The sequence below is a fragment of the Podarcis pityusensis genome (assembly GCF_964106645.2).
Source record: "Podarcis pityusensis genome assembly, chromosome: 17".
NCBI classification, from domain to species: domain Eukaryota; kingdom Metazoa; phylum Chordata; class Lepidosauria; order Squamata; family Lacertidae; genus Podarcis; species Podarcis pityusensis.
In genome coordinates, this window is record NC_138042.1 from 12,250,823 (window position 1) to 12,263,997 (window position 13,175).

At 43.1% G+C, this 13,175-nt stretch overlaps 1 protein-coding gene across 1 annotated transcript; it reads left to right on the forward strand.

Moving 5' to 3' along the window:
* The first annotated feature begins 45 nt into the window (after nucleotides 1-45).
* Nucleotides 46-10,689, forward strand: ALG5 (ALG5 dolichyl-phosphate beta-glucosyltransferase). The gene is made up of 10 exons (XM_080987914.1): nucleotides 46-276; nucleotides 2,155-2,326; nucleotides 2,454-2,500; nucleotides 2,641-2,709; nucleotides 3,841-3,933; nucleotides 5,168-5,281; nucleotides 7,207-7,266; nucleotides 8,225-8,376; nucleotides 9,114-9,199; nucleotides 9,787-10,689. The coding sequence occupies exons 1-10, from the start codon at nucleotides 61-63 to the stop codon at nucleotides 9,897-9,899; spliced, it is 1,122 nt and encodes a 373-aa protein (XP_080844040.1). The 5' UTR covers nucleotides 46-60; the 3' UTR covers nucleotides 9,900-10,689.
* Nucleotides 10,690-13,175: the final 2,486 nt, after the last annotated feature.

A 13,175-nucleotide genomic window follows, 5' to 3' on the forward strand; every position in this document is an offset into this window, starting at 1 on the left:
CGAGGAGAATGAGTCCAAAGCCGACTTGCAAGTCCGCCTCTGTCCACGCATCTACACGCTATGGCTCTAGGATGGCCTTGGTGTCGACCAATAGCAACGCTCGACGTACCTCCGGAAGTGCTGGCGGCAGCGCCGCGCTCTCTCTGCCTCCTGGTCCTTCTCCACTTCCGCCTCCGTGTCCCTGTGCTCCGAGTCTCTGCCGACGGCGCAAGGGCGATGGAGCTGCTTTGGCTGGCTGAAGCGTCCGTGGCTCTGGCGGTCTCGGGGCTGGTCCTGGTGAGGGGGGACGGGGCGCGGGGTCCTAGTCCTGGAGCTTTTCTCCTTTCCCCCAGCCTGGTCTTCTTTCCATCCCTCACCATCATCCCCCTCCCAAGCAAGAGGACCTCTGAGCTCGCGCAGAGTGCCTTTCACTAACCGCCGAGTAGCCCCTTCTCATGACTGTGGCGCTTGGCATCCCCAGGCCCAGCAGCTCACAACTCCTCTTTATATGGGATTTAAGCGGCTGGAGCCTGTAAAACAGCAGTGACCCCAAAGGAGGGCTGTTTGCATTTCGCTTTGAGGGGTTTTGTTGTTGTTTGTTGTTGTTTCACAAGCATTGGATCGCAGTACAGTGGTACCTCGGGTTACATACGCTTCAGGTTACAGACTCCACTAAGCCAGAAATAGTGCTTCAGGATAAGAACAGAAATTGGGCTCTTGCGGCGCGGCGGCAGCAGGAGGCCCCATTAGCTAAAGTGGTGCTTCAGGTTAAGAACGGACCTCCAGAACGAATTAAGTACTTAACCCGAGGTACCACTGTATTGTAGAACTGGAAGGGACCACAAGGATCATCTAGTCCTGCAATGAAAGAATCTTTCGCCCAGTTTGGGGCTCGAATCCACAGCCCTGAGATTAAGAGTCTCGTGCTCTGCCCAGTTTTGGTGTATAAAACATTTATAATGCAAAAATTGTATTAAATGAATCAATATATAATATCAGGGCCACCATCAGAATTTGATTAGAATCAGAGTTGTAGAGTCTGAAGGGACCCATGAGGGTCATCTACTCCAAGCCCCTGCAGTTTAGGAATCTTTCAGACCACGACCCTCAGATTAAGGATCTCCTGCAGTAGAAGTCTATGTTTCTATGTTCAACCAGATCATACATGACAGAACTGTAGAGATGGAAGGGAACCCAAGGGCCATCTAGTCCACCCCCTACAATCCAGCAATCCTGCCCACAGCCATCCATGGGATGGGTTCTCACCACCAGCCTTCTGGTTAGCAGCCAGACATTGACCTTTTGCGCCACTGGAGACCAGTAATTGAAATGCTCCCCACCCCTTACCAATATAATCTCCTATATTTTATATTGTGCTTTGACTTGCTGATCTTAATATTTTTTGATAGCAGGCCAGAGAATTACTGCTTTTATTACTATTGTGTGGAGGAGGTCAATAGCCATGAAAAGTCTCCACAGGAATCTGAATCCATGCCCACCTAGCCTTCATCCCAGGAACCTGCTATAACAGGAACCTGCTATAAATTAACTTCAGCCTCTTTTGTTTCTTCCTCTCTTCAATAAACTTAAATTGACTGGGCTATGAATATATTGTAGTTTCTTCTTTCCCAACTTTACTCTTGGAAAAGGCGAATGAATCTTTCCCAAATGACTGACAGGAATCTATGCTTGCTGTATGTAGCTAGATGCCAGTCAGCTGATTGGAGCCCTAGGATTTGAAAATGTAGCATAAAGGCTTTCTCGTTATTTCAGGCAATTTAAAGGAAACAGGCCACAAAGAAAAAAAATACTTAAGTTCTAGGTAGACAGCAAAGCAGGAGCTCAGAAATTGTGAGGGTCTGATCTAATTTTACACGTTGTGTCTACACCAAGTTGCTTTTGTGCAATTGCAAGAGGCACTAATGCAACTGTTGTAAGAGCTCAAAAATGCTGAGTTGCAATAGCTTCTTAGGTACATATTCTGCTGAAAGCAGTTTCTTTCCCCACAAAACCCTTGCTTGCCAATTGTATTCCTTTTGATAGTGATAGGTACTTGGCTATTGCATCTTCACCCTTTCTAATTTTAAGAGGAATTATTTTCTCTCTGCAGAATGCTATTGTGTAAATATTATATAACTCTTAACTGGAAATCTTCTTTCCCCCCACCCCTCCCAGATTGCTGTCATTGCCCACATAACTGCAACAAAAGTTCCAAACCTTAATCGACACGAGGATGAAAAATACTTTTTGAATGCTGAAAATGAGAAGGAACATGTGCCCAGCATCCATGATCCCCCAACACGAAACCTTTCCGTAGTTGTGCCTTCGTATAATGAGGAAGAACGGTGTAAGAATAAGTCCTTGTTTTCCTTGTGTGCATGTATAACATTGAATGTTGTCTACCTTTTTTAATTTTACCTGTTCAGCGTTACTCAAACCAGATCTGTGGTTTTATTTCCTTCTTTTTCTCACAGTACCATCGATGCTGAATGAAGCTTTGGACTACCTAGAGAAGAGACAGGTATTTAAAAAAAAATCACATTTAATTGCAGTATTTAATAACCATGAGATAAAAATATCATTTTGCTCCTGTTCTAGTCACCGTGGTAAGAGAACATATGATGCTAAGGCAAATGTACAAGATCTGTGTTTCCTTTCCAGAGGCAAGATCCTGCATTCACATATGAGGTCATAGTTGTTGATGACGGCAGCAGAGATCAAACCACAAAGGTAGGAGACATATTTAGGACTCGCCGATTCTAAATATGTTGACAGTGCTAGCAAAAGGTAGAACATAAACAGAAGTTCATATTTTCTGTTTTCGTGATTACGATTTTGAGGGACTGACTCAAGGCAGTTTACATTTGGGGCTGTCCCTCAAGGGGATGACACTAGCTATTTATGTGCATATATATAAAAAAATCTCTATTGGATTTCTGTGAATTTGTACTTAAGGTGCCTCAAGCACAAATTCTGAGAAAATTAATAATTAAATAATAATTTGAAATGGATTAATAAAGAAATACTTTAGCTGTCTGGTTTCACCTTGATAAACGTGTCCTATTTATGCAGATATGACTAACCACAGATGTGAATTTGGTTTCCTTAAAATAACTGTTATTAGAGACTTCTCCAAGTTGCTTTGCTGCTTATAAAGGGTCACCATTTTCTAAAGATTAATACCAGCATTATACCGCTTCAGGGCTGGGTTAGTGCCATGGTCTGTGACATTGAATTCATGCAGCCTCTGTCTTTATACATGAAAAAGCATTTTTTTAAAAAGTAGAGGCTTTTCTTCTTCTCTTCCCTTTCACTAAACAGATACAATTATTTTCTACCCGACATGTTCAGTGCTTGGGCTATACTGCCATCCTCTTTCTTTCCTCTTTATGTGCCATCCCACATTACCAAAACACATTATTCTTGTTACGTCAATAACATAAGATTTTTCATACACTTTCCTCTCTTCAAGTTCTGCCAAAGGACACTTTCCCCCCTGATAGGTCTAAGAACTGAATATACAAATCCTATATATGAGCACTGAAAGTAGAAGGTGTTACACAAATATCTACTTACCTATTTTATATGTTCCCAGTTGGGGAAATAGAATTTTTGTTTTCAACTCTAGTGAGGATAAAATTGAACTGGAAGTGAGACATTTGGCATGGGAAAGGGAGGAGAACTCCATGTATCTGTCTAGCCTCACATTCTTTTAAGCACACTTAAGCACATAAATATGAATATTCATTCATCTTTAATGTAGGCTTTGTTATATCATTAATATAAATTAGGAGAGAAGGAGACATTCAGTTCCTGTTTGTGATTGCTATTCTCTTATTCTGATTTGCACATGCCCTGTAGGTTGCGCTGAAGTATACCCGAAAATATGGTAGCGACAAAGTGAGAGTCCTCCCTCTGGTGAAGAATCGTGGAAAGGGGGGAGCTGTTAGAATGGTAATGAATTTATGCAGTTTTCCTTTCTGTAATATCTTAATTATTTTCTTCGTGAAAGCAAACATTTTCTTCACTGAGCATTTAGGTTAATTTTGAAATAATACTGCAAAAACCCGAGTATTGGCAAATACAGCATGCCCCCAACTTGCACATATTTAACTTTTGCACATTCAGCTTTATGCAGTTGGGGGGGGGACATTTAAAAAGTGGGTGGGCATCTGGGGGAAAAGACCTTGGCAATCCCATCCACCATTGAACTGAATGTAGTTTGACTGTACGCAGTTTTGGCTTTGGGTGCAATCCCAGGAGCCTAACCCCCACATAAGTTGCAGGCTTACTGTGGTCATTTTCTATGAATTTCCATATGTTAGGAGAGCCCATGGTGATCATTTTATCCTAGAGTGATCATTTTTATAAGATGGGCATGAAGTAATCTGCATCTCTGTATTTTATTACTATAATTCATTTGGTACACTATTTGTATTTGTATCAAACCGTTCCTGACACGAGTCTTGGGAAGAAGCAGAACAGAAACCTGGAATTGAAAGGATATACATATAAAGGTTTCATTTCTTTGACATCTGAGCTGTTCTGCATTTGATTTCTCTGCCTACCCAAAATGCTTTGAAGTATGCCGAGACCACATAACACCGGTCTTGAAAGACCTACATTGGCTCCCAGTATGTTTTCGAGCACAATTCAAAGTATTGGTGCTGACCTTTAAAGCCCTAAACGGCCTCGGTCCAGTATACCTAAAGGAGCGTCTCAACCCCATCATTCTGACTGGACATTGAGGTCCAGGGCCGAGGACCTTCTGGCGGTTCCCTCCCTGCGAGAAGCCAAGTTACAGGGAACCAGGCAGAGGGCCTTCTCGGTAGTGGCACCAGTGGAACGCCCTCCCACCAGATGTGAAAGAGAAAAACAACTACCAGACTTTTAGAAGACATCTGAAGGCAGCCCTGTTTAGGGAAGCTTTTAATGTTTAATAGATTATTGTATTTTAATATTCTGTTGGAAGCCACCCAGGGTGGATGGGGAAACCCAGTCAGATGGGCAGGGTATAAATAATAAATTATTGTTATTATTATTATATTACATTCAAAATGCAAAGAATTAGGCTAATACATGCAGGTGGAGGGGTGGCTCTGTCAAAGAGATTTGAAGTCCTGTAGTTTCGCAGCATAATTTGCCGAATATGCCCTAATATAAGACTTTTGATCATTCTTACATACAGGGTGTGTTCAGTTCACGAGGGGAAAAAATACTCATGGCTGATGCTGATGGAGCCACAAAATTTGAAGACATTGAAAAAGTAGAAAAGGGTCTTGAGAGTCTGCAGCCCTGGCCTGTGAGTTTTCATTCGGTCACATTTTAATTTTATTTCTTTTCTTTTCCTTTCTGCTTCCTTCAAAAATATATTAAAATCCTGCTTTGTTTACATGTCTGTATGCCAAGGTACTTCTTATACCATAGGCAGATCTTGCTGCTTGCAGTTCTTCAGCCCTTAAAATTTTAGGTGTAATCCAGAGAAAAGTTGAACACTCTTATTTCCAACTCAAAATCAATATGACTGAAGCACACAGCTTCTAGGAGAGATTTGTGTCCCCTTCTTCTTTCTCCATTCAAATTAGGTATCCCTGACTTACTCCCTACAACTTCAACTATTTCTTGGCGATTGCCTCTTATCTGGTTCTGTTAGACAGATCCACAGTTTTCGTCTTCTGACACAGTACACTGTGCTCTGCCCCAGGTTCCTCATTTAGCCATTTGTCAAACTCTTCTTACCAAAACCCTGTGTTCACTAACTTCCTATTTAAGATTCTTGCTCAAGCTAAGTGCTCAGTTTTACTTCTGCTTATTCTGTAAGCGGTCACTGCTTGTAGTTATGCGTCGGTGTTAGGCTTCATGATTCCATAAATTTTTAGTCTCCTTGAGTTCCCCTGTAATTAATAAGAAAATGATTTATTAGCTATATAAATATATAAAGGTAAAGGGACCCCTGAGCATTAGGTCCAGTCGTGGCCGATTCTGGGGTTGCGGCGCTCATCTCGCTTTACTGGCCGAGGGAGCCTGCGTACAGCTTCCAGGTCATGTGGCCAGCATGACTAAGCCTCTTCTGGCGAACCAGAGCAGCGCACGGAAACGGCGTTTACCTTCCCGCCGGAGTGGTACCTATTTATCTACTTGCACTTTGACGTGCTTTCGAACTGCTAGGTTGGCAGAGCAGGGCAAGTCGCAGGGCAAGTCGCGGGGATGAGAACCGCCCACCTTCTGATCGGCAAGTCCTAGGCTCTGTGGTTTAAGCCACAGCGCCACCTGCGTCCCTTATAGAAATATATAAGCACACCTATATGTTTATATACACATTTTACAGTAGCCCCACACTATAGATTTTGTAGTTGGCATCTGTCTGTCTTGAGAGACAATGGAGTGTGCCTCTGGGGGTGAAGTCAGACCACTGTGTTAGCAGCCCTGAAGTCTCCTCCCCCAGGGTGCAAGCCTGGGCATTATGTATGGAGGTCCTGAGCTGTGCAGATGACAAGACCCCCGCTGTCGGCCCCACTGATGGGGTCCAAAGGAAAGCTGAGCAATACGTTTGGCACCAGCTTGGCTGTGGAAGTTGCCAGGAAGGAGGTGTACAAGGCGCCATATAGCTGTCTTAGGGACCCCAATCCAAATTTGTGTAGGGGTTTTTTTACTCAGCCTTTTCTTCTCCCGAAGATACAGTGGTACCTCGGATTACAGACGCTTCAGGTTACAGACTCTGCTAACCCAGAAATAGTACCTTGGGTTAAGAACTTTGCTTCAGGATGAGAACAGAAATCATGCGGTGGCGGCAGCGGGAGGCCCCATTAGCTAAAGTGGTGCTTCAGGTTAAGAACAGTTTCAGGTTAAGAACGGACCTCCAGAATGAATTAAGTTCTTAACCTGAGGTACCACTGTATACAGAAAGACAACAGAGGTTTAGGATCAGAGTTTTCCTTCACCAAGATGGGCTCCTTTCCAATGTTGACGAGCCCCACCTGCCCTTCACTTCCCTCTACATCACATGCAGAAACCACCTTCTTGACTGCTGGACCCACTATTGGTCTCGTTCTATGTTATGTTAATTGGTAACCCCATGACTGCATGAATCTTGGTGTCACAACTATCCCTTACCAGCAATGGGCATGGTTGAGGTATCACCTGAATGCGTTCGTAGGTATTCCTTGCCGCAGAGGCATGGTTTGGTGTATGTTTCTTAACTGTTAATGTATTTTTTTTCCCTTTTAGGACCAGATGGCTATTGCCTGTGGCTCTAGAGCTCACTTGGAGCAAGACTCCATAGCACAGGTAAGCTTCCGTTTGCTAGTTCTTTGGCTGGTGGTCCTTTGCAGTCAGAAGAAGTGGAGTACATGCCTTCCTACGCTCAGCTTCTAGCCCCCTGTAACTTGCATGATTTAAAAATAATAATAATATGAGATTAGACAAGACCTTCCCCTCCCTGGGAGCTGCAAGGGTTTGTTTTTTTTGGGGGGAGTAGAGGCTAGTCCTCCAGATGAAGACTGTCTAGGTAGATCATCAGAACTCGTTGACTTCCCACTGCCTTGCTTCCTTTTGATTGCCTGTATCTTCAGCAACAGCGGTCTGAAACTATGCACATGAGAACAACTGGGGACTTGGAAAAACTAGCTGAAATTGGCTTTAGTTTAATGCTTGGTTCTGCTAGTTGCAGGGTTGTATTTGTCCATTTTAAATTATTCTAGTGTTTTATTAGAACAATGGCTTGTACAGTGGTACCTCGGGTTACATACGCTTCAGGTTACAGACTCGGCTAACCCAGAAATAGCACCTCGGGTTAAGAAATTTGCTTCAGGATGAGGACAGAAATCGTGCGGCGGTGGCGGGGTAGCAGCGGGAGACCCCATTAGCTAAAGTGGTGCTTCAGGTTAAGAACAGTTTCAGGTTAAGAAAGGACCTCCAGAACGAATTAAGTACGTAACCAGAGGTACTACTGTACTCGTAAGCAGCAGCTATCAGCGAAAGATAAGTTGGCAAAACTTTCACATGCACCCTTTGAGTAAAGAACACTTAAAAAGTTGGATATAACATATTCAAAAGCGTTACTGCAGGTCTATATTGTGTCAGCACTTCTGCTTGTACATGTTGAAACTATAATGGATTCTGTGTTGTCATTTCTTTTAAAACTTAAGTCACAAAAAAATGTACAGTATAGGCGTTATGAACAATGACATTATAAAGTGACTGGACATATTGAGCTAGTTCCTGTGCTATCTTATCTTTTCTGCAGCGGTCTTATTTCCGTACACTTCTCATGTATGGATTCCACTTTCTAGTATGGTTCCTCTGTGTTAAGGAAATCAAAGACACCCAGTGTGGTTTTAAACTATTAACCCGTGAGGCCGCTTCCCGGACTTTTTCATTCCTTCACATAGAGCGCTGGTAGGTATCGCCCTCAGTTTTATTTGATTGGAAATGGCAGTTGGAGCTAGTGATATATGCATTTTCAAGAGCTTAGTTCATGTGTGCGCTGTGCAATGTTATTGCTGGGATCTCGAGTCCCCTTTTCAGGCACATGCCACAGCTTTTGCACATTTAGTTGGATTTCTTACTTTTGTAATCAAGGAAGCTCCTCATCAACGGGCGATTTATGGAGATATAATGTGATGTCCAATGTTAGTCATATTTTGATTTCTGTGCATTGTGTGTTGTAATTGCTAGTAATCCACCCTGTTATAAAGTCCCTCTTTCTAAAAATCCCATCACGCCATCAATCAATTGAATATTTCTGAGATATTAGACGAGGCAAGGAGAGTACCGTAAAAGTACAAATGTTTGCCTAGGCTGCCTTGAATGTAATGAAAGCAAAACAAAAAAAGGCTGATACCCATGCAGATGACTGCAAATTGGAATAGGTCTGCACTGCCTTTATTTTATTGGCAATTGTCCCTCTTTTAACACACCTAGAAATACTAGCTTCTTTATAGAGGAAGAAGAAAGGCTGAAAATGCGTTTTCAGTTTTTTTATTTCACCAGAGAGAAAATAGCGAGTTGCAACATGTATACCTATATCAGTTTTATTCCAGTTCTTTGTTATGCTCAGAAGGCGGTCAGTAATACAAGCATAAAAGATTTGTGATTTCATCACAGTACTGAACATTCATTCTGTTCTGTTGCAGGGCATTTGATGTGGAACTTCTGTATATAGCTCAGTGCTTTAAAATACCAATAGCAGAGGTCGCTGTCAACTGGACAGAAATTGAAGGTCAGTCAGTCGTCAACACTTTTCTGTCAATAGGGATTATTCTAGAAAGCAGTTAGGCCAATTCCCCAGGAGACTGAACATTCCCCTTTAATGTCAGAATATTAAATATGGTCTCCACAAAACCCATCTGGGGCAGTTACCAAAAAATGAAGGTCGCTGCCTCCATTCAATGCTTGTTTTGTATGTTCTCTCCTGCCCCTTAACCTCTTAGTAGGATTTATACTTCATGTTAATACATTCCATGTACCTGTGGAAAACTGCAGACGCAACCAGAATCCCTGAGTAGTGTCTTCTCTATGACAGCGTACAGTCACCTCGCAGTGGGTGGGGCAGTGGCTGCAGAGCATTCACTCTTCCCCATGTATCCATGCTTATTATTATTTTTTATTATCCTTTATTGAATTTATATACCGCCCTATATAAAAGTTGGTCATCTTTGTTTGGGTCAGCGCATATATATATATATATATATATATATATATTCTTATTGTCTCCTGTGACATCTTCTGGCCATAAAAAGCGACTAACACTTCTTAAATATGTCTATTTAACAGCTTACATTTTTTTTCTGTATTTAATCACCATAGGTTCTAAGTTGGTTCCAGTCTGGAGTTGGTTGCAGATGGGCAGGGACCTTCTTTTTATACGACTGCGATATCTGACTGGTGCCTGGCAGCTTCGAACAAGAAAAATTAATTAGGTTATTTATACTTACCAAATGGGTTGTTTGATACAAAGACTACAGCAAATTATTTCTACAGTATGAAATAAGGAAAAAGCCGGGACTATTCTTCATTACTGTTGTTCTGTGCTGCGCCTATTTTTTAAAAAAATTGCCAAGAATGTGGATGTCCTATATAATAAGCCTTTTCAAGTGTTGGGTGTGGTTTTTTTAAGTTTTGCAACTGGGAGTCAGTCTTTTTACTTTTGTATCAGCATTTTCCATTTTCACAAATTATTATTTCACAAAATGTACAGCAGAAATTAATACGTGCTAAAAAATCCCATGGACTACTTTTTTATTATAAAGTCTGCCATTGCAGTTAGCCAAAGCTTTGTTCTTTGTATATTAATGTACAAGATGTCAGTTTCAATGGAGAAGCCCTTGTGTATGAGATGTCTTCAGTACCCGCAGCGAACCACTTAATTTGGGCGTCCGTTTCTGTACTTGAACTGATCACTGGCATTTTAGAATGACACCATCCATTTCTAGAATTGCCAAGGATGATGTAGACGTTTTTACATTAATTGGTGGGAGTTCTGCACACATTTCATTTACTCATTGAATTCAGCAGCATGTATTTCTCTAAATGTACATTTGTGAGCTAGAATGGATTTCCAATAAACCCAAGGAGTTCAGAAGACAAGAAAATGTTTTTGTGACAGGCATCAGTTTTCTACAGTAATTTTTATCATGTTAAAATTCCACCAAATTGTCAAGGCATTATCTCTAAATTATGGAACATTAAAGATAAAATGGTGCTGTCAAAGTGTCTGAGGATCACTGAGGTCTCCACTACCACCATCACAGGTCTGACAGCTTATGAGGGCTTGCAAAGAGCAAACCAGAATGCACAGATACATTTGAACAAATAGAACATTTTATTTTAAGCCTAATTCCCCCTGCCCAGCATCATATTTCTATACCAGTATTTCTATACCAGCTTATCCTCATGGAAAGGCAAAAGGTTAACTGACATTCCCAATCAATATTTTCATTTCTCATGTTAGTACAGTGGTACCTTGGTTTAAGAACAGTCCTGTTTACAAACGATTCGGTTTACGAACTCCGCAAAACTGGAAGTAGGGTCCTGGTTTACAAACTTTACCTTGGTCTAAGAACGGAATCCAAACGGTGGAAGGGCACCGGTGGTGGGAGGCCTCATTAGGGAAAGCGCATCTCAGTTTAAGAACGGTTTCAGTTTAGGAACAGAATTCCCGAACGGATTAAGTTCGTAAACCAAGGTACCACTGTATTTTAGTCTCTTAAAAACTGGCTGCTGGATTAACAATGAATCACTATGCAATCCTAGGCATATTTTTGAAAAAAGTAAAGGACCCCTGACAGTTAAGTCCAGTCGCAGACGACTCTGGGGTTGCTGCACTCATCTCGCTTTCCTGGCCGAGGGAGCCGATGTTTGTCCGCAGACAGTTTTTCCAGGTCATGTGGCCAGCATGACTAAGCCGCTTTTGGCGAACCAGAGCAGTGCACGGAAATGCCGTTTACCTTCCCGCCAGAGTAGTACCTATTTATCTACTTGCACTTTGACGTGCTTTCGAACTGCTAGGTTGGCAGGAGCAGGGAAAGAGCAACGGGAGCTCACCCCGTTGCGGGGATTCGAACAGCTGACCTTCCGACCTGCGAGCCCAAGGCTCGGTGGTTTACACCACAGCCAGTGGCGGAGGAACCCTCTCCGGCACCCAGGGCGGCGCAGCCCGTACGGACTGTGCATGTGCGGCATCCCATACGGATGCCGTGCAAGCAGCATCCCGTATGGACTGCACATGTGTGGCGACCATATAGGATGCTGCATATGCGCAGTCCATACGGGCTGCCACTCACGTGCAGTGGCCGTACGGGCTTCCACTTCCACGGCGACTGTACGGACTGCGCACGTGCGGCAGCCCATACGGTCGCCATGTGAGAGGCAGCCCATACAGACGCGGCAAGTGCAGCACCCATAGGGACTGCCCACGCCCTCTGCCGCTCCACAGCTAGCGCTGACCAAACAGACCCCTCGGCTGCCCAAACCACAATGCTCCACAAATGCCTACCTATGAAGTGAGATTAAGGGTTCTGGACCCTAACCAAGGCACTAGATCTTGATGTGGCACAAGAAGAAAAAATGAATTAAAAGCATAATTAGTACGCCAAAAGAGCCAGCCCTCGGGATTGACGACCAGTAGAACCTTGAGTGTTGCATCTGTGGCCTGAAAGGACTACCTAGACAGTTTTAATAATAATAATTTTATTATTTACACCTCGCCATCTGGCTGGATTGCCCCAGCCACTCTTTTAAGAGCTTATTTACTCTCTTGGGGGGGGGGGGCTTTATACCTGATGCTTATCTCTCTCACAAACATTGAGTGTGCACATACAAGTCTTGAGTCTAAACCCAAAGTTGATGCCCCACCATGAGATGACATAATTGCCTTCTATAATTAAAGAAAAGCTTAACGAAAGGAATAAAGGGGACCTGGAGCATGAAAGAAGTTGCATAATGGTCCTACAAGACTTTACTGCAGAGACTGTGTGTGTGTGAACATAGTTTTCAAACCTGTTACAGAGCGACTTTGAGATGCAGGGATCAAGATATCAACATTTGCCTTCGTAAATGAAATTGACAGCATGTCCCAGAAAGCCAATACACCTTTTAGCCCTAAAGCTAAAATTCTGTGGGTAGAAGAGCAAGGTAGGGTGAATGGAGACCTGCACCTTTGCTTAACAAATCCAAAAAGTGTGAACCGTGTGTGTGTGTGTGAGTGTAGTAGCATCCCATAGGAACCTATTGCTCTGTTTCTTTGTGTGTCTAGTGTCTATAGGCTCATTCCATAGGATCCTATTTTTGTGTGTGAACGCGAGCACGTTTGTGCATGGAATTTTACACACACACCACATACCGGTATGTTGTTGTTTAGTCGTGTCCGACTCTTTGTGACCCTATGGACCAGAGCACACCAGGCACTCCTGTCTTCCACTGCCTCCCGCAGTTTGGTCAAACTCATGCTGGCACCTTCGAGAACACTGTCCAACCATCTCGTCCTCGGTCGTCCCCTTCTCCTTGTGCCCTCCATCTTTCCCAACATCAGGGTCTTTCCCAGGGAGTCTTCTCTTCTCATGAGGTGGCCAAAGTCTTGGAGCCTCAGCTTCACGATCTGTCCTTCCAGTGAGCACTCAGGGCTGATTTCCTTCGGAATGGAGAGGTTTGATCTTCTTGTAGTCCATGGGACTCTCAAGAGTCTCCTCCAGCACCAG

Excerpts from the sequence above, each read along its gene's own strand:
- ALG5 (XM_080987914.1), top strand. The coding sequence starts at position 61 with ATGGCTCTAGGATGGCCTTGGTGTCGACCAATAGCAACGCTCGACGTA. Across the intron at positions 2,501-2,640 it reads ACTACCTAGAGAAGAGACAG|AGGCAAGATCCTGCATTCAC; the intron begins GTATTTAAAAAA and ends TTTCCTTTCCAG. Across the intron at positions 5,282-7,206 it reads AGAGTCTGCAGCCCTGGCCT|GACCAGATGGCTATTGCCTG; the intron begins GTGAGTTTTCAT and ends TTTCCCTTTTAG.